Source organism: Vipera ursinii (assembly GCF_947247035.1).
Source record: "Vipera ursinii genome assembly, chromosome: 2".
NCBI lineage: Eukaryota > Metazoa > Chordata > Lepidosauria > Squamata > Viperidae > Vipera > Vipera ursinii.
In genome coordinates, this window is record NC_139513.1 from 120,740,285 (window position 1) to 120,761,931 (window position 21,647).

The 21,647-nt window shown below is 41.1% G+C and overlaps 1 protein-coding gene across 1 annotated transcript; it reads left to right on the forward strand.

Annotated features, from left to right (window-relative positions):
* Window positions 1–1,188: 1,188 nt before the first annotated feature.
* On the forward strand, window positions 1,189–19,217 carry JPT1 (Jupiter microtubule associated homolog 1). Its single transcript, XM_083356161.1, has 5 exons — window positions 1,189–1,366; window positions 9,894–10,039; window positions 10,766–10,860; window positions 12,954–12,975; window positions 18,210–19,217. The coding sequence occupies exons 1-5, from the start codon at window positions 1,311–1,313 to the stop codon at window positions 18,347–18,349; spliced, it is 459 nt and encodes a 152-aa protein (XP_083212287.1). The 5' UTR covers window positions 1,189–1,310; the 3' UTR covers window positions 18,350–19,217.
* Window positions 19,218–21,647: the final 2,430 nt, after the last annotated feature.

Here is a 21,647-nt window from a genome sequence, read left to right on the forward strand (position 1 = left end):
TAAAGATAGTCCATGAATGTGGAGATTTTTGTTTTACCTAATTTCTCTGCCTTTCCCCCCTCATTTTTTATTAGACATACTAAGCTTGAGACCATCATGTAACAGCGTATTAATTGTTCAGTTTCACTGAGTGTGGTGGTAGAACATGGAGTAACAGGACTTTGAAGCAGTATAATGCACTTGTTTTTAGTTTTTGCTAATATATTTTATTATACATAGACACATACTCAAGCATATAGAATAAAATTTATGTGACGGTGCTCTTCTATTTAAACACTCATCAGTTCTCTGGGGTATAGAGCATACCATGTTTGTATATGTAAATTCTCAAGTAAAAGTTGTAGAAAAATTAACCTCTGCTTCTGCAAAATAGAAATTTTGGATAGCTTTGCTTTAGCAGCCTCATATTTTTTTAAAAAAGGGACTTTTATATAACAGCTTCATACGTAGAATGAGAATTGGTTTTTCTGGTCGAAAGTGCCATCTCTAGTATCTATATGAAAAATTGCTTTTGTTTCATGTGTCTCCTGCCATCTACTTAAGGGTTTTTTCTTCCATAACACACCCAGCTTGATCCACACAGTACAAGATATGTGTATTTTTACAGGATGTGTATTTTTTCTGTTCATGGTGTACAGTATAAATACCATAGTTAATGTGGGGCTGAGGGCAACATTCTCTAGGAAATAACGATTTGAGGTGCTCTGCTAAAGCAGCGATTTGGTAGAGGTATGTTACGTGGTATATTTTTAAATACATTGCGATACGTTTCGTATTTTATTACACTGGCGTTTTCATTTGATTCCACACGGGTCCCACGAGAGATTGGAGATCACTCGCCTGTGAGGCTCACTGAGCTCTGCCACTCCCTTTGACCGGATCTCAAACTGCTACTCCATAAAAAAAAGACTGAGGAAGTTGTTGCTGCCTCATGTGCAGTCTAGCCAATGCTAACCTATTTTATTTAAATGACGGCCTCGTTGTTAAATCACACGCCAAGAGGCGGGACAGATAGTATCGACCAATGGACGCGAAGTAACGGTAGTTGTCGACGAATCCATTTTAACAGACTGTGGCGAACGAACATTGCTGGGCTCGGAGGAGGGGCAGCGTCTGGAGTGGCACGAGGCTCACTTAATCAGGACAGGGCGTTTGAACCATCCAATGAGGCGATGGAAAGGACGAACCCTATAAAAGCAGCTGCAAGTGCGGAGCGGCTACTGCAGTTGTAGCTGGCAGGAGCCGAGTGCGGAAACATCACCTTCCGCTGGCTTCGCACCCGGGCGGTTTCTTCCAAGTTCTTCCCCACCATGACCACCACGACTACTTACACGGGGATGGACCCCAGCGGCCGAAGTAGCTCCAGGTGCGTGACTGGGAAAGCGTCCGCAAGAAGTTGCTGTTCGTTCACTCTCCTTGCCTCCCCCTAAGACGCGGGGCCGTCTTCGCCCAATTCCCTTTCTACGGCGCGGAATCTCCGGGAAGGGACCGCGCGGCGAAACGCCCTGGATTTCGGGGAGGCGCGGTGCGGGGCTAGGCTGGGCTGGGCTCTGGCTCAGAATTCCTCAGGTCCCGGCTTGTGGCTGGGAGAGACGCGAAGAAATCCCCCCACCCACCCCCGCAAACCCCGGGTGGGAATTTCTTCTCCTGCAGGGAAGAAGGCTCCCTTTTCTTGGCATTGTGGCCCGCGGAAACCCTTCCCGCCGCCGGCCCTGCTCCCTCCCCACCGCCGAGGGCTCAAGAGGCGAGGAGGGGAGCGCGAAGGGCTGCTGCCGCGAGAGAGAGAGAAAGAGAGGGGGGGGGAAGGCCGGGGCTATTGTCACACCGGCGCGCCCGTCTGCCGGCACCCGCCCGGCGCCTCCATCTGTTGAGTCGGCGAGGCGAGAGAGCAGCCTCCTTCCTGGCATCCGTCGGGAAGGCGAGGCGAGGCGTCGGCTGCCCCCGGCTTCCGCCTAAAGCAGGCCTCGGGACTCCGCCGAACCTGTAGCTTTCCACGCGCCTCCCCTTTTCGCCCCTTTCGTAGGTTTGGTTAGTTGGGGGCGAGGCGCGGGGCCTGGCGGCGAGAGAGAGAAAAGCGGCGGCGGCGGGCTTGGCCTTTTTCGCCGTCTGCTCGGCAGGGTGGATGCCTGCCCGCCGTCGTAGCATTTTTTTGCCTTCCTCCCGCTTTAAGTGATCCAGCTGCGGGATGCTGGGGACGTGCTACGAGTCTCGACGATGTGCCTTTAGCACGGAGCGCCGTCCCCTCTCGTCGGAACAAAGGAGGCTCAACTCCCGCTAGTTGAATCGGAGGCTTTCAGCCCTTCTCTCTCAGCCCGGCCCCGGTTATCGGCTTATCTTCTCGCCTTGCTGTTAGTAGTGTCTTACTCTGGCTAGGATTCCTCGTAAGAGTAGGTGGCTCTCGCTGGGTGGGGCTAGCCACGCTTCTTTTGTCTTGCGTCTTGTCGCTGCCTCTACCTGTTAACTCCAGCCTTTGGGGCTGGGATTAGGTCAGCAACTTCAAGCATTCTTGGGAAAGCGGCTTCCTCCTCGGGTCCAACTTCTGCCAGTCAGTTCGGTGGCACTTTGAGCAAGACTTGTTTAGAAGTATACTAAGCTTACGCTGTATTACTTTAAAGGGATTGGCGTTGAAATACAGTCGGGCTCCAGTGGTGTTTTATTTGTAGTCTCTTATGCAGAATAAACAGCTACGGTGTGGATGTTGCAGTGGTTGTCCTTGGGATTGTGGGAGAGTTGGTGAGTGAATGTTTCAATTTGGGTTTGTTGTTTTTTTTTTAGTTAGCCGATCAATGACTTGTTCTGGAACAAAGAAAGGGTGAAATATTTTTGAGTTCCTGTGTTATAGTAGTGTGCAACAAATCGTGGATGTAATAGTAACCGTAATCATACCAAATGGCTCTAGTCTGAAGAAATGTCACATCAAGTTTCCATAAAGATTTGCCTTGAAATTAGCTTCCCCTGTTGTTATACTGTCTAAGAGGCCATAATATATTGCAAAGGTGAAGAACCTTTGACCAGATGATGATGTGCAGCAGTAACAATTTCAAATGGCATGGAAGGTAGTCAGGAATAGTGAGAATTAAAGTGTAGAGACAACTGGATACCAGAGATTTCCCCATACTGATTCCTGAGTTGTTAGCTGCGAAGTCGTGTATGACTCATGGCGACCCTTCCTCCAGGGCTTCCTGTCCTCTACCATCTTCTGGAGTCCATTTAAGCTCACGCCTACTGCTTCAGTCACTCCATCCAGCCACCTCATTCTCTCTCGTCCCTTTCTACTCTTGCCCTCAATCTTTCCCAGCATTGGCCAAAGTATTTAGAGTTTTAGCTTCAGCAGCTGGCCTTCTAAAAAGCAGTCAGGGTTGATCTCTTCTAGGACTGACCCGGTTTGATCGCCTTGCAGTCCAAGGGACTCGCAGGAGTCTTCTCCAGCACCATAGTTGAGGCCTCAATTCTTTGGCGCTCAGCCTTTTTCATGGTCCAACTTTCACTGCCATACATTGCAACTGGGAAGACCATAGCCTTGACTATACGACAAGAGGTTCTTTAGTTCTTCTTCACTTTCTGCCATTAGAGTGGTATCTGCATATCTTAGGTTGTTGATATTTCTTCCGGCAATCTTAATTCCAACTTTTGATTCCTCTAACCCTGCCTTTGTCATGATGTGCTCTGCATATAAGTTAAATAGGTAGGGCGACAGTATACAACCTTGCCGGACTCCTTTCCCAATTTTGAACCAATCAGTGGTTCTGTGTCCAGTTCTCACTGTTGCTTCTTGGCCCACATATAGGCTTCTCGAGACAAATAAGATGGTCTGGTACACCCATCTCTTTAAGGATTTGCCACAGTTTGTTATGATCCACACAATCAAAGGCTTTAGCATAGTCAATGAAGCAGAAGATGATGTTTTTCTGGAACTCCCTAGCCTTCTCCATGATCCAGCGTATGTTGGCAATTTGATCTCTAGTTCCTTTGCCTCTTCGAAATCCTGCCTGGTAGTTCTCGATCCACATACTGCTGGAGTCTAGCTTGTAGGATTTTAAGCATAACTTTACTAGCATGAGAAATGAGTGCAATGGTGCGGTAGTTTCAACATTCTTTGGCACTGCCTTTCTTTGGAATTGGAATGTAAACTGATCTTTTCCAATCCTGTGGCCACTGTTGAGTTTTCCAAATTTGCTGGCAAATTGAGTGTAGCACATTTACTGCATCATCTTTTAAGATTTTGAATAGCTCAGCTGGAATACTGTCACCTCCACTAGCTTTGTTGTTGCTCAGCTTTTCTAAGGCCCACTTCACTTCACATTCTAGGATGTCTGGCTCAAGGTCAGTGACCACCTCATTGTGATTATCAGGGACATTAAGCTCATTCTTGTATAGTTCTGTGTAATTTTGCCACCTGTTCTTAATCTCTTTTGCCTCTGTTAGGTCCCTGCCATTTTGGTCCTTTATCATGCCCATTTTTGCATGAAACGTTCCCTTCATCTCTCCAATTTTCTTGAAAAGATGTCTGGTCCTCCCTATTCTATTGTTTTCTTCTATTTCTTTGCACTGTTCTTATAAGAAAGCATTCTTATCTCTTCTAGCTATTCTCTGGAATTCTGCATTCAATTGGCGTATCTTTCTTTTTCTCCCTTGCCTTTCGCTTCCCTCCTTTCCTCAACTATTTGCAAAGCTTCCTCAGACAGCCATTTTGCTTTCTTGCATTTCTTTTTCTTTGGGATGGCTTTGGTTGCTACCTGTTGTACAATGTTGTTAACCTCCGTCCATAATTCTTCAGGCACTCTGTCTATCAGATATAATTCCTTAAATCTATTTGTCACCTCTACTGTATATTCATCAGGGATATGATTTAATTCATACCTGAGTGGCCTAGTGCTTTTTCCTACTTTCTTCAGTTTAAGCCTAAACTTTGCAATGAGAAGCTTATGGTCTGAGCCACAGTCAGCTCCTGGTCTTGTTTTTACTGACTGTATAGAGCTTCTCCATCTTTGGCTGCAGAGCATATAGTCAACCTGATTTCTGTGTTGACCGTCTGGTGATGTCCATGTGTAGAGCCGTCTCTTGGGTTGTTGGAAAAGAGTGTTTGCTATGACCATCGTATTCTCTTGACAAAATTCTACCAGCCTGTGCCCTGCTTCATTTTGTACTCCAAGGCCAAACTTGCCTGTTATTCCAGTTATCTTTTGGCTTCCTACTTTAGCATTCCAATCCCTCATGATGATAAGGGCATCATTTTTTGGTGTTCTATAAGGTGCTGTAGGGCTTCATAGAACTGGTCAATTTTATCCTCTTCGGCACCGATGGTTGGGGCATAGACTCGGACTACTGTGATATTGAATGGTTTGTCTTGGATTCGAACTGAGATGATTGTCATTTTGGGGATTGTATCCCAGTATTGCTTTTCCTTTTCTTTTATTGACTATGAAGGCTACTCCATTTCTTCTGAGGGATTCTTGCCCGCAGTAGTATACCTGATGGTCATCTGAATTAAATTCACCCATTCCTGTCCGTTTTAGTTCACTGATTCCTAAGATGTCAATGTTCAGTCTTGTCATCTGACCACATCCAGATTGCCTTGATTCATGGATCTTACATTCCAGGTTCCTATGGAGAAAAAATCTTTACAGCATTGGACTTTCCTTCCACCACCAGACACATCCACAGCTGAGCGTCCTTTCGGCTTTGGCCCAGTCGCTTCATTCTTTCTGGCGCTACTAGTACTAGCCCTCTGCTCTTTCCCAGTAGCATTTTGGACGCCTTCCGACCTGAGGGGGCTCATCTTCCAGCGTCATATCGTTTTGCCTTTTGGTACTGTCCATAGGGTTTTCATGGCAAAGATACTGGAGTGGGTTGCCATTTCCTTCTCCAGTGGATCACGTTTTGTTAGAACTCTCTGCTACGACCTGTCCATCTTGGGTGGCCCTGCACGGCATAGCTCATAGCTTCATTGAATTACACAAGCCCCTTCACCACAACAAGGCTGTAATTCATGAAGGGGTGATTCCTGAGTAGGGAGGAATATTTGTGAATCTAGAAAATTGTAAGAAATGTTCTCATAAATGGCCTCTTGTAAATTGTGAGCAAATGTTCAAATTTTTGCAGTCCAACTTGGTTTGTGAAGAATGCTAGGCTTTATACTGCTGCTGTCGTATTGGAGCTAACTGAAGCAATAATGGGGTGAAAAGCAATTGGGTGACAAATAAGATGAAAACAACTCTAGGCAACAAAGTCCGAAAATATTTTGTTTCTACCATGCATCCTAAATTTTCACCATATGACATAATGTGAGCAAATAGGCACACATATCAATTGTAAACATGATAAAATCCAATTTTACCAACTGGATAGCGTGAGAATTGTCCATTCTTTGTTCTCTGATAACATCTCTTTCTGCTGATAGAACCATCAGTACATTCCACTCATATAATTAATGCCACAAAGTAGAAAGTTCTGTGAATACATTTGGAAGACCGAATTGTTATTTAGTAAATTTCAGGCAATAAGTGCTTTTTTTCTGAGTTTGGTGATCATTATTAAGCAAATCAAGTCTACTATTATTGACAACTTTTTTTTACAACTTGCAGTTGATACAAAACAAGTTGTATTTTTGCCTCTAGAGCAGGGGTCGGCAACCTAAAAAAGCAAAAGAGCCACTGGGAACTGGTTCCATCATACACACAAAAAAGTGGGAGCTGCGTGCGTCTGCGCATGCACAAAAAATGTTTTGCGCATGCGCAAAACGGGAGGCACCTGCACGGCGGCGGGTCTCCCTGGTGACGGGCGCTGGGTTGTGGTGCCATCTTCAGCCCGGGCGCTGCTGGAGCCACCCCCGGGACCTCCAAACTGCCGCCCGTTCGGAGAGGTGCGCGCGCAGCTCTCCAAACGTTCCCACTCTCCGAATGGGTGGTGGCACCACCCGAAGGCGGCAGGTCTGCAAACTGGCCGTGGCAGCTTTCCAAATGGGCGGCGGCGCGCACGCACAGCTGTCCAAACATTGGAGAGGTGTGTGCGCACCTCCGCCCGAAAGGGCGGCTGCGCCGCCCATTTGCAGACCTGCCGCCACCAGTTTGGAAAGCTGCCATGGCCAGTTTGCAGACCTACCGCCTTCGGAGGAAGGCAGTAGCTCTGCAAATGGGCCGCAGCAGATTTCCAAACGGGCGGTGCCACCGCCCGAACGGGCAGTGGCGCCTCCCGTTTGTAAACCTGCCGCCACCGGTTTGGAAAGCTGCCGCGGCCAGTTTGCAGACCTGCCGCCTTCAGAGAAAGGCAGCAGCTCTGCAAACGGGCCTCAGCAGCTTTCCAAATGGGCGGCGCCACTGCCCGGAGAGGTGCACGCGCACTGGGAGCCGCAGGAGACGGATTAAAAAGCCGCATGCAGCTCCGGAGCCGCGGGTTGCCGACCCGTGCTCTAGAGGAATTGAGCATAAGGAATAGCCTTTCTGTTCCATATATTCAGCCAGTTCTACTTCAGCATGAAAAGTTTTACAATAAAAAAGGGTTGAACCTTGAGATTTCTATATTTTGAGTGTTTCTGTGGGACAGTTTTCACTGATAAAAGAAAGTGCACTTCCATCAACTGCACATATATGACATTTTTTTCAATATATTGTTAGAAATGATGAGGGAAACCTGGATTCATACATGTGGTCTTTGACATACGACCAGCTGTTTAGTGACCATTTGAAGTTACAACACTAAAAAAATGACTTATGACAGTTTTTCACATGACCTTTGCAGCATCCCCTATGTCAGACATGTCAAACACAAGGCCCGGGGGCCGGATCCGGCCCGCGAAATGGTTTCATGTGGCCCATGAAGCCATCCTGGAAACAGTGAGGGAACAGCCCCCACTGCCTTGGTCCTGGCCCAGAGACCCTCCTCCTGCCAGAGACCCTCAGATCTGTCCCACTCCTGCCCAGGCCCCCATAGGCACCCTTGATGCGAACGATGTAGAGCCACACGCACTCTAGCCACGCCCACCCAGTAGGCTATGCCCACCCTGGCCACACCCACCCGGCCCCCTGAGGGCAACCGCAATGCTGATGTGGCCCTCAATGAAATTGAGTTTGACACCCCTGCCCTATGTTCACATGATCAACTGGCTTGGCAACTGGCATGTATTTATGACAATTTTGGTTCCTGGAGTCACAATCTGCTTGTCAGCTAAGATAGTCCAGAATTTTAATATTCAGCCCAAATCTTATTTTAAATGTAAGAATAAGCTTGGTTTGTATTTGTGCAGCTCATGATCAATCCAAAACATTTATGGTTGCTATCATGATTTTTACTACTTAGTTTAAAGGTTGCCATACTGAAAATGGCTACTCCAATTTTCCCATCTTTTGTGCTCAAAGAATTTTGAAAATGATTTTTAAAAAGTTTCTTATGATTAAAATTTTTTGCACCTTTACAAAAAGCCATGGTGATACTGAATCTAAAAACAGCTGTTTGCTGCATGTACACCTGCTTGAGCATTATTATAGACTACATATGTAGTGAAAAAAAAAGTATTAGAACATATCTGTCACTGTAATGATGCAGGGTACTATGATCCCAGAGATAATGTTCTGGAGACCATAGGAATCTGAGAGAAGGAAGTCTTGCAGACATCAAGGAGCACCCACCCCACCCCCAATGTAGCCTTTCGGCGTATTTTTTCTGTGGATCCCATGCTATAATCTTAAAGTTAATTATATAAGCAGCCTCATCTGCAAGAAGGAAATGGATACTGATGTCATCTGAATGGCTGGATATTGCTGCTAAAAGTGAATATAAAATTCTGATGCATCCATCTAGAATGTTGAAAGCATGTAGCGGTGAATTCACAAAATGGCTGTTCACAAAATGTGAATGTCCACTTAGAAATGTCCACATTTCAGAAGTTGCATGATCCCTATCTCCCAAGATGATCTCCATCACCCACTAAGGCCATGGGGGGTGGGGCTAAAGGCACTCCTGGACGTAACTTTGGTACTAGAGGCGAAGCTTTGCTTTACATCATGCCAACTTCATTTAAAGAAAAAAAATTGAGATGTCAAGTTGAGATTGACAGTCTACTAAGGAAATGTCTGAGGTTCATTGTTTATCTTTTGTAAGTTGCCTGTCTAATAGGCTACAGAATAAAAATAATTCTGGAACCACGTCTTTGTTTTTAACCAAGCCTTATCTGTGGGATATGGCTTATCATATAACCTTAAAATAATTATTAATGTAGGCAATGTCTGCTTAGCTCTGTATTTGCTGGAATTACCCACTATGTGCACATGTAGTTCTATGCTTCAGAAAGAATGTAGGAAGCTGTACACCCGGTCTATTTGTCCATCTACAGTAGTTCACCCTGCTGAATCTGGGATCTGCAGCAATCTGTGTAAATGTTTCCCCTTTTTATTTGTTCTTTCTCCTTACTCTTCTTAATCATATCATACATTTTTATGTGGGAAAGTCTTGTTAACTGATTTTTGTTTTTTTCAGAGTTATCTGAAAAAAAAATTAGGGTCATAGGCCTTTATCTCTGTCCTTCACATGTGATGATTGTACATCAATATTTCAATTATTTATTTATTTATTTATTTAATTAAATTTTTATACCGCCCTATTCCCGAAGGACTCAGGGCGGTTTACAGGGCAACATAAAATATGATATAAAAATAGTATAAATTAAAATAGATTAAATTACATAAGCCCAACAATTAAAACAATATTAAAAGCTAAAACCCCTTGGTTGGAGCAAAATGGAATTTATGGTTCCTGGCCATATCTTTCTAATAAGTTGAGAAGCAATCTGGTTTAAAATGAGTAAGAAATAAATACACCATATTTTGTAACTTATATGTAAGTTCTCCTTGGTACAATTGTCTCTTAATACAACTAAAATGCTTTTTTTTTCCCCCTAGGGTCCTTCGTCCCCCAGGTGGTGGTTCTAATTTCAACATGGGATTTGATTTGCCAAAAGATCAGCAAGGAGGAAAAAGGAACAGGATGGCATCTTCCATCTTTGGGACTCCAGAAGAAAATCCACCATCTTGGGCTAAGTCAACAGGTAAAAGGTTCCTTTCTTAAGGCAATTTTGGAGACTTAAATATCTAAATTTGGATTTAGCTCTGTTATTAAAAATAGACATAATAGATGAGATGGGCTTAAACAGTTTGAAATGGTTCAGAGGATTTATATTCATTCATTCATTCCTTTTACTCCTAACAACAATTCAATCAATTGTTGTAGAGTTTGGTCTCTTCTCAATTTTGCTTTCTCCCATCCCAAAAGCTTCCAATAAAGTCATTAATCAGTTCTTCTCTTGGTTTATGATTTGTATTTCCACATTAACTTTCAAAACTTTAACCAACTTTTTTTCTATATTTAGTAGAAAATCTTTTATCTGTGTCATTCTCTTGGCTGTCATTTGTGTTTCCACTTTAGCAGCCTTCTTTGTGCAAAAAACCCACATTTTGTTTTTATTCTTGTGTTTCTGGTTTTAATATTTCTACATCAGACAAAATTTGTTTCACATTCGTTACTCCTTCATTAACATATTTTGACCATAGTCTGTCCATAGTAGCATCACTATTCCCAATATTGTAGTTGCTTATTTCTGAGTCCTTTCTTCAATTTCCGGGGGCATTTCATATGTTATAAGCTAATTTTTCCCTTATTAGAATGCCCTTGTTAAAATGTGTTCACATACACTCTTTTAAGTAATAAGTAGCTGAATGCTCTTTATTATGCTTTGCTGTACTTGACGTATCTCATCCAATGATAACTCTTGCAGCCAAGTCCACTGAAGTCGAGGATAATTCTGAAGCAGTTGGATCTGAAAGGAGAGGTTCTTCTGATGCAAACTCTGGTGACAGCGTAACTCCAAAAGTAAGCGTTGCTTTCCTTTCCTTACCATGAATATATTGCAGTGACTAATTATTGTGCCTGGTAGTGCATCCTTTGTTCCATCTTGAATTAGTGTACGTTTTTACTGTGACTGAGTTTTAATACTTTTATCAACAAGATGAGGGATGGAGAATTTTTGGTCAGTAGATGTTGCTGAACTACAACTGTAAACGAGGCTTTGCTGCTGGGAATTGTAGTTCTGTAAAATCTGGAAACCACAAGTTGCTCCACCCTTTTTAAAACGTCTCTGTAGGTGGGGGAATAAAACAAGAAATCTGTTCTGCATATAGTATGCAGCATAACTAAAATGATACACACTTTTCAATTTGTGAGGAATTGTTTTTATCTAGAACTCGTTCTATTAATAGCGGTGACCATTTATACAATAATATCTCCATAATCCATGAAGTCATTTATCACTCCTTGCACTTTTTAATGCTTGCTATATTTTGCTTTAAATAAACAGATAGCTCACATTAACATTAGCAAGAAGAAAAAAAATGACTGTGTTTTGGGACTTATTAGGATCTGACTTTGGGGAACAAAAAGTAGAAGTAATATATTGGTCAGTTAAACATTACTTTGCATCCTTCTAAAACTATTGTTTGATAAAACTATTGTTTGATATTGTACAACATACCTATAGAGCGTACATTTAGCAATCTGAATTGATAAAGTCATTACAATTAGCAATATGTTTAATGTTCCTCAAATTAGAGTATGTAATTAAGAATTTGAGTTAGATTGCTATCTGAACATGGTTCTGTTGTCCAATGATAATATAGCTTTTCTGAAACAGTGTTCTTTTAGTTATCACAATTTCCAGTTGCTATAATTTATACATTTTAGTATTTCTGTGAACTCTTCAATTCTATAATGAATCATCTAACATAAAAGTAAAAAAAAATTGCCATTATTCCCTCCACTATTCCTATGCACTCATCCAGAAACTGTGAAGGGTGATTGCTGGAGAGTATTGAATATTATCTAAACTGAGTCTCTATATAATACATTCTCATTTAGACATTTAGACATTATCCCCTCTCCTGTTCAGTTTTAAAATGTTGATTAAATCAAGTTTATGTTTTATTTAAAGCTGGATTGCTTTCATTATGTAATTCTTTTTTGTAAATCTTACGAAAATCGTTTTATGTGCCAAATTCAAACTGTTTCAGCAACACATTATGAAAATGTAATATATAGGTTGATTTCTCTCTATTCTTAAGTTATAAATATTAAATTATTGCCATTAAATGAGACATTTGCTATTCCAGCTTCAGGCCAACAGTATAGTAACTTAAATGGTCTGGCTTAGAATTTTGCTATACAGTTGAATCCCATAAGTAGCAAAAGGTCTAGTGTTGTGTCTCATGTAATTCCCAGATAATACACTTGGAAAAAATTGTAAGTCCAGAGGAATTCCATTCAGGAAATCCTTTCCAGCTAGTGGTGATGGTGGTTGCATAACTATGAGGAGCATATCTTTGAATGTAGTACAAGTAGTCCTCATTTAGTGACTGTTTCATTCAGCAACCATTTGAGATTGTGATGATGAAAAAATAACTTTACAAGGAATCCTCTCATTTATGACCTTCATAGGTCTGCAAAGCAAAGGAACACTGAAGTAAGATCATAAGCACAATTGCAGCTTCACTGAATGAAACAACCAAATTACCAGTCACTAAATAATTGTCACTAAATGAGGAAGACCTGTAATGCACTGAGGAAGTGATTGAATGATCCACTGATTCTTAATAGCCTTGGTTGCTCTCAAACAGTTGACTGTTAAGAAGATAAGACCAATGCATAAATTGTACTGAGGCTCAAAGGTCAATAAATTATCTAAGCGTCAGTATTCAAAAATACTATTTATTCTGTAAATATAAGCAGTTTTCCTGTCTGGCTCAAGTTTTAGAATTAGTAGTCTAAAATTGAAAAACATATGTCCATTTCATGTTGTATGTATAGAACTTCTAACTGCACCTTTGGTGCTGTGTTAAAAGTTAAGGCATTCAATCTTTGTGACTGGTAATTAATGTTTACAAAACTTAAGAAATAATTTGTTTTGTTTGCAGAGTGTGGAAAGTGAGGCTCCTGGTAAGTATCTTTTTTTCCCCTTGCTTCTAAGCTTTTTAAATGTTCTTCCCAGCTTGGAAGAAGTATCACTGACTGAATGCAAGAATTGTATGTGAGGCTCAAAGAATAACTTGTATTAAGACAGTCTGGATAGAACTTTAAAGATTGGTGTTGCCACATTGCAGTGCTGCTTGTCAACTCTGTGGCCTCTTGGTCTTTTATTAGGTAGAAATAAAAGATTTGGAGAAATGCAACAGGTTGTTTCTGTTCTGTACCAGCCTGCTACCGGCCCTGCAGAAAAGGCAGGGACAACCCCTTTTACAAGAAGGCAAGAGGCTGGAATTACGCCTGCCAAATTTATTGCTACAAAAACAAATAGAACAAGACACGAACCAAGAAACAGGAGCTTTTCAAGCGGTTGCCTTCAGCAAACCAGCCCTCCCACACATTCCCCTTTTATACAGTTCAGGGCGTGGCTTCTCTCTGCCTCCTTCCAAGGTGCCCCATTGCCTTCCTCTGTTTACTCCTGATTGACTGCCTCCTGCGGGCGTCCTTGAACAGGGCCAGCTGTGGGTCATCTTCATCCACGCTGTCAGGCTCACACAGCTGGGTCTGCGTCGTGACCAGGTGAGAGGGGCCTGGCTGAGGGCTCTCATCAAGCTGTCCAACCCCCTCAGCAAGCTCTTCAACACCCCCCTCCTCCTCCTCTGAGTCGTCCGACCCAACTGCCGAACCCACAGGCTGACCCTGAATCACAACAGTTTCCATATTTTAAAATGTAGTTAGTATTGGAAGCCTTCTTACAAGAAGGAACCACTAGGGAGTTTAATAAGAGCTGTTTAAATTAATTCTGCAATGCTTGCAGCGGTAAAATAGAAGAATATATAGTATGATCACAGTGGAAAAGGATTGTAGGCTATACTAAATCCAAATTAGCACAGCCATATTTATGACAAAGTAGAGCGAATGGAATTAGCCCAGTTTTCTATCAAGCAGAACATCTATTTATGAAGTGTAATGACTTAGGCACTTGGGAGCTTTATCAGACATGAAATAGCACACCTTTCCTCTGGCAGGCAGTTACCATTACTCTTAGTTCCCCCTACAGGCCTAATCTCAGTTGGTTTTTGTATGTATGAATGAATTCCTTTCCAAAATGACTGATTTTCAAAATTCCAGCAGAGAGATTTGGCCAGTTTCACTTGTCTCATTCAAACCAAACACGCTTGACTTTGTTTTCTCTGTATCCAAAGTCAAAATATTTCTTACAGAGCTGTATATAATCTGACATACCAGCCAGAAATTTACAATTTACAATTTTAAATCAAGGTTAGAAGGGCAGCCTCACTTGGTTATAAATTTGTAGGATCAAATTCCTCTTTAAGTATGAAATACCTCATCTCAGTATTAATTTCATAGACATAGTTACAATTCAAGAATGTGATTTTAAATGCTGTAGGAAGGGCAGGTCTATATCATTGACCATTAGGTCGATGACAGAAAGGAGAACATTTGGAGAACATTTATTCAGTCAATCTATGGTCAGGGAAGAGCTAGGAAGATGGACGGCCAACCTGCTCAGCCTGAAAGGAGTAGTAATGTATAGTGTGCTAGGTTCCAGAAGAGATTACTGCTTGAAAAACCTTCCTTCCTTCCTTAAAGATGACATGAGCAGTGTCAGATGTTATTTCCCCCCCCCCCCCAATAGCTGAAGAGTTTTAAATATTTAACGTTGGGAAGATTCCTCCAAATGAAACTTAATAAATATCTTAACTTTTGACAAAATTCTTGCCTATGAAGAATTATACACACTGCTTACCCTATTCCATTGTGGAAAGGTAAAATTGTTTTTAAATTGAAAGGCAAAAGATGATGATGATGATGATGCAAACAATTGTATTTGTTTTTATGTGAACATAATGGTAAATGTAGCTTACCATTATTTTAGCTCAAAAATAGTATGTTTTGAGTATCTGGAACTTGCAATTCACATCACCTCCATCCAATGGAAGACTATTTGTTAACATTCATCCACTTACTATGGTAATTTCTGTTTCACTAAGCTATTAAATATTCATAAATATCAAAGTTTGCTATTCATGTCTTCTAGTCTCTTTGATTTCCTTGAGCCTCCTAGCAAACTCGGGGCTGGAAAAAGGCATAATTTTTCTTCACATGTTCATGAAGCTTCTTTAGACAGGAAAAACTGCTTCTTCAAAGCATAGTATGAGAGAGACTTGATTATAAGTTGGGTCATTGGTGTCTGATCAGGCTGCTTAACAAAAAGTGGCATTATCATCTTAACTAATTACAGAATTCTTTAATGTGGAATATTAATACTTCATTTTGTAGTCTGCTTAGTAGTCTGTAGTTGTAGTCCTTGAATGGTGGAATTACGTGCCATCAAGTTGATATCAATTCTTAATGACTACATAGGCAGGTTTTCTCTACGATGATCTGTCCCTAACCTGGTCCTTCAAGTCTTCCAATAGTGAACTTGCCACCATTGTAACTGAGTACATCCAGTTTGCTGCTGGTTGTCAGCTTCTTTCTTCTTTTCCCCAATGTCAAAACCTTTCCCAAGAGCTAGGTTTTCACATGTTGTATCCAAAATAGAACAGTTTGTGCCTTGTGTGAGATCTCTGGGTTGATATGTTCACTGACCCATTTGTTTGTTTTCTTGGCTATTTCATTGGAGTCTTTTACAACACCAAAGTTCTTCAGAGTCTAACTTTAGCTTCCATAGAGTGTTGCAGGGAATAATGTTGCTTGGACTATTCTGATCTTTGTAGATATAGACATATCATCTGAATATCTTTTCCATCCATTTTTAAAGAATACTTTTTATTGAAGAGTTTAACAATGCTAAAAGATAGTACAACTGAAATCAGAAATCAGATAGAAAAGAAATATAATGTGCAAAAAGGAAAAGAAAAAAAATATTTAAGTGACCCTCAATGTTGCTTGCAACAGGTGCAGACAAATTTATTATTTCACCATCCCTATAAGATTACATACATTTTATTTATTTTTTACTTATATAAATAACTCGAGGAGTTGAACATCCCTAATATACCTTCCTCCTATTTTCCCCACAAGAACCCTGTGAGGCAAGTTGGGCTGAGAGAGTGTTACTGTCTCAAAATCATCTAGCCAGCTTTCATGCCTAAAGCGGGTCTAGACCTCGTCATCTCCTAGTTTCTAGCCTGATGCCTTGACCACTAGACCAAACTGGCTCTATCCAAGTGTTTAGAAAGTGATGTCAGTGTCCATCAATGCTCCACCCTAATTGAGAGCTTGATGGCTTTTCTCATCTGCAAGTACTCAGACATGCTGCTATCCTGTGGTCTCCTTGCAAGGAGCAAGCATCTAGAAAAGTGAAAGAGGTTCCATTGAAACAGATCTATTGTTAGTCTTCTTCCAGAGATGTCTGACTTGGAAGCCCTGCATCCGAATACCTTTTCCAAGGCATTTATGGCTACTCTACCAGGTGCTAATCTGATACATATTTCTTCACTGTTTGCCCCTTTACTGTTGTTGGTTGATTCAAAAGGCAGAAGCTGTCAACTGCCTCAGTGTCTTCATTGTTAACTCTAAAGCTGATAGTTGTACCTGTTGCCATTAGCTTGTTATTCTTGATATTTAATTTTAGTCCCAATTTTTCCCCCCACTGCGCTCCTTCGCATTTATTTGCAGAATGAAACAAACCTTCAGCAACCTAACTACATTGTCCCATTTTACGAGTTGTGGCGCAAGGCAGCATCTATCCATACTCAATTTATTTGAAGAGAAATAAGACATGATTTAGACTTTCCCATGACTTAAAATTATTTTAAGAATTGTTAATAATTTAGTCATTGTCATCACCATCATTTTAGCCATTGTCTATCCACTGCAGAATGAAGCCTCTTCTGCATTTTTCCAACCAATACGGTCCTGACCTTTTTTTTTTTTTTTTGCCAGTTGGGCCCGCAATACTTGCTGATGTCGTCAATCCATCTTTTTTTTCTTAGGTTTCTTTCATAGATGCTTTTTATCAAGTGGGATCCATTGTATGTCTGCCTTCATCCACTTGCCATCAATTCTTCTTGCTATGTGACCAGCCCATTTCAATTCTTTTGCTCTCTTGATGATATTGTATACTTTTTTTATATCCCCCACGTTATTTTATATGAACAAGCAAAAATGATTTACTGTAGATCTATCTTCACTTATGAGCAACTGCAACTGAAATTGCGTTGGTGCCACAATTTAGTAGAGATTTTTAATATGAAGTGAGCCACTCACCGCACTTTAACAAGTAAAAATCTGTCCAAAATTGCCTGAGGTCAAGTACAGCTTCAAAAGTTTGTTATGATGAAAAACATACAGCTATAATGTGTTCTTTAGCATTAGCCTGAACGAGTAGATGTTGTCATTTGTTGCCACAATTTTCTTCCTCCTTCATTCCTTAAGGTGTTGTCAGTGTTAAACCTGCTGGTTGCATTCAGTTTCATAACAGTGATAACTTTAACAAACAACTCCTTGAATCAAGTAAATGCTAGAAAGGTTTATTGTATTAATACCACACGCTCGCATATGCTCGCTTGGTTAATATTAGGTAGCTGCAAAATAAAAATCTGCACTGAAGTGGCTCTTCAACAAAAAGTGCCGCGACAAGGTGAACCTATTCACAAATGGAGGATGACAAGAAGCCAGAAGTTCAGCATTGCTTTCTTTCAGACAGTTTCTGCACAAATTAGTCTTGCAGAAGATAGAAGTAGCAGCAAATAATAGCATTTAGACTTATATACATCTTCCTAGTGCTTTATAGCAGCAGTCTGTAAGCGGTTTACAGAGCATATTGCTGCCAACAATCAGGATTTTCATTTTACCGTCCTTGGAAGGATAAAAGGCTGAGTCAATTTCAGCCAGTCAGGACTGAATTGCAGGCAGTGGACAGAGTTAGATGCTGCATTCCAATCACTTTGCCCCCACAGCTCCTATTGAAGTCAAGCTAGTGTGTATCTTCAGGATAGAGATTTCAGTTAATGATCCTATTCCTGTAAGAATTATTTAAGAGAATAGTTCTGAAAAAAGGGAAGAAGCATGCCTATAGCATATGTGGGATTCAGTATAGTAAACCTGTGATTCCGACTTGCTTTAGGAGTTCTGAGGGCTTCCATATGTCTTGCCAAAAGTGAAATGTCCTCAGATTAGAGAATGAATGTTTCTATTTCTATATAGCCATTGTCTTGTTTTTTTTTCCCCCTCAGAAAACACAGAAGAAACTGCTTCAGGCTTAAGTGAAGAAAAGCCCCTACCAGCTGCGCCTGTTCCTAGCCCAGTAGCTCCAGCACCTGCACCATCCAGGAGAAATCCACCAGGGGGGAAGTCTAGTCTAGTGCTCGGTTAAGCTCCATTTTCCTTCACTCCTTAATACTTGGAACTCGTGTCTGTCATCTTTGTTTTTCTTCCATGCTTGTGAACTGCACAACTTGAGCTTGACTGTACTTCTAAAACTACCATTAAAGGAGCACTTTATGTACTTCATATTTTTTTTGTTTTTTTGTTTTTTTCCAGCCAATCTTTCCCCAAGCTTCTTGTCTTGTCTCTCTTGAGTCTAACGGAAGTGACGTGTAATTTTTTTTCCGTAATGGTAGACAGTGGTATTTGCTACACAGCCCATGGCTGACAAAAGATTTCTGAGGTGTATAGTAGTGTCTGAAATTAAGCTGGATTAAATTCTGAGTGTGCTAAGTGGCATTTTTGTCCTAAAACTTGTAGAACAGTCTTAGTTGACTTAGAAGGGTTGGAAACTGGGATTGTACAGGTAGTGAATGAGTGACAAATGTATTCTCTGTATACAACTCTGCAACATATTTTTCCAAGGTATCATTCAATAATTGGTAAATGATTGAAGCCCTGTTGTGTACTGAAGAAATATCAAGTTGTGATGCTAGAAATCAATCATTCTCCCTTGGATCTTGGTTTAGTCATAACAGGATGAGGCCAGTGCTGAAGATACACCTGAAGATGTGAGATTTTGACTGTTCTTTGAATATCAGCCCCCATTGTAAATGATATGGGGATGCATCTTACAGAAGTAAGTATTGGGTGGATAAAATTTTGGGGACACATTCCCTGCCCAAACAACTCCAGTACTATGCATGATCATGCTGGTGCTTAAACAGGTGGTGGAAAAACTCAGCCTTCTAAATGTGTATTGTACCTCGAAGGCTGGATTGTTGCTTTAAAAATTTAAAAATAAAGGATATAGAAATTTTGAATCTGTGTCAGAGCCTTATTTTCAAATTTGCTTGGTTTGCTGCTTGAATAATTTCTGAAACAAAAATCCAGAAACACAAAGAGAAAATACATGGACATTTTAAACTGTTTATAGTACAAACAGATGGAAGTAACACTAGTGTGCAGCTGGAGCCTTTCTCACTATTGGCAGAGTCAAAATAATGTGTCTACACATTTCATACTAACAATATCTCTGCATACAGGGTGGAAGAAACATTTTTCTTGAAAATAGAGGGGTTTTATGGCAATTTTTCTCTTTAATGTTTAGGTTTAAACATTAAATAAACCTAACCCACATGTTCTACTGTTACTGTATTAAAAATCCAGAGTTTGTAAGGGTATCAAAAAAAAAAGAAACTAGGAAAAAGGATGAAAGTTCCACAATTCAGAAAGTTCTTTTCTTATATCCCAGCTACACAATTCAAGTATTGATGGGATGCAGAAAATTTTGTGGAGTGGTTATATTCTATAGGAGAAAATTATTGTGTAAGTATCCCAATGGCAAGGTTTGAAGCAGAAAAATATCACCATTTCTGAATACTTTGTGTTTTGACTGGTTTCCTTTGAGTCCATCAATTAAGCAATCCCATCTAGTGAGACTAGAGAAAGCAGGGCTTCCCTGTCATAGCATCTGCCTCCAGAGATTTGTACAGCTCCATCTTGCCTGCCTTTAAAATCCTTTTTCCCCCCATCTCCCAAGCTTTGAGATATAGGGGTTGCTGTGGTTGGGGATAATTATGTTGCTGGTGTTTTTTTAACAGAATGTTAGTCATTTAGCTTGTGAAGATGGCCAGAGTCTTTATAGAGTTCAATAAATTCAATAAACAGTCCACTGTATTCTGGAACTTCAGACTTGGATACATGTGCTTTTACACTGCAATATCTTTATTTCAGTCTTTGATTAGCGATATAAACAAGAGCTATGAAATTTACAGTTATAACATTAAAACAATCTTTGTCTAAAATTTGTAAGGATACTGACTATAGATTTACAAGGCTGAGATAATAGGAAGACCGTGCTGGGTGTTAACTAAAATGTAATTAAGTTTTAGTGTTGAATAAAGTACGTTCTGTTGTATTTAAAAAGGCTAAAAAAATAAGATGTGGCAACAAAAATATAACTGGAGGCTCACAACAAGCAATATAAGTTGTTTTGAGACTGACTGTTCTGTACCAGCCTGCTACCGGCCCTGCAGATAAGGCAGGGACAACCCCTTTTACAAGAAGGCAAGAGGCTGGAACTAAGCCTGCCAAATTTATTAACATAAAAACATAAACAGAGCAAAGAGAGCAAACACGAACCATGAAACAGGAACTATTCAAACGGTTGCCTTCAGCAAACCAGCCCTCCCACGCATTCCCCTTTTATACAGTTCAGGGTGTGGCTTCTCTCTGCCTCCTTCCGAGGTGCCCCATTGTCTTCCTCTGTTTAATCCTGATTGCCTCCTGCGTTGGGCGTCCTTGAACAGAGCCAGCTGTGGGTCATCTTCATCCACTGCTGTCAGGCTCACACAGCTGGGTCTGCGTCGTGACCGGGTGGGAGGGGCCTGGCTGAGGGCTCTCATCAGCAAGCTCTCCAACCCCCTCAACAACCTCTCCAACACCCCCCTCCTCCTCCTCTGAGTCGTCCGACCCAAATGCCGAACCCACAGGCTGACCCTGAATCACAACACTGACTAGCTGGCAGTCAATAGTTGCCTGCGCTCAGTCTTCTCTTTGTTAAGTTAAACATGCCTAATTCTTTTAGCTCTTCTCTGCACTCTTTCTAGGGCCTCAGCATCCCTTTTTCTACTGTGATCAGAAATGGATGCAGTACTGTATTCCAAATGTGGCTTCACCAGTGCAGTATAGAACGGTACTATCACTTTCCTTGATCTTGATACTATCCCTCTGTTAACGCAGACATTGAAATATAAGTTCACTGCTACACCATCCATCATAGTGTGCGCAAACTCCAAATATCTGGATTATGCAATGGATGTACTTCGGATATGACAAAACTGTATTATATAGACTTTTTTTTTCCAAACTTGGCAACTTTTAATGAGTGTGGACTTCGACTTCCAGAATTCCTCAGCCAGCAGGGCAAATTCTGGGAATTGAAGTCCATCTTCCAATTATCAAGTTTGAAAAACAAGTACAGACCAACAATGAAGTTGTACAGTAGAGAGATTACGGTAAAATAACGCACTATTCTGTACCATATAGGCTAGCAATGTTTCTCAATCTTGACAACTTAAAAGATTCCTGGACCAACTCCCTGAATTCCTTAGTTTTGCTGGCTGAGCAATTCTGGGAGTTGAAGTCTGCACAACTTCAAGTTGGCAAGGTTGGGACACTTTGCTGATTCTTACACATGTGGTTGATTAGTTTGTGGCTCTATGAACTTGTGACTTTTGCTTCAA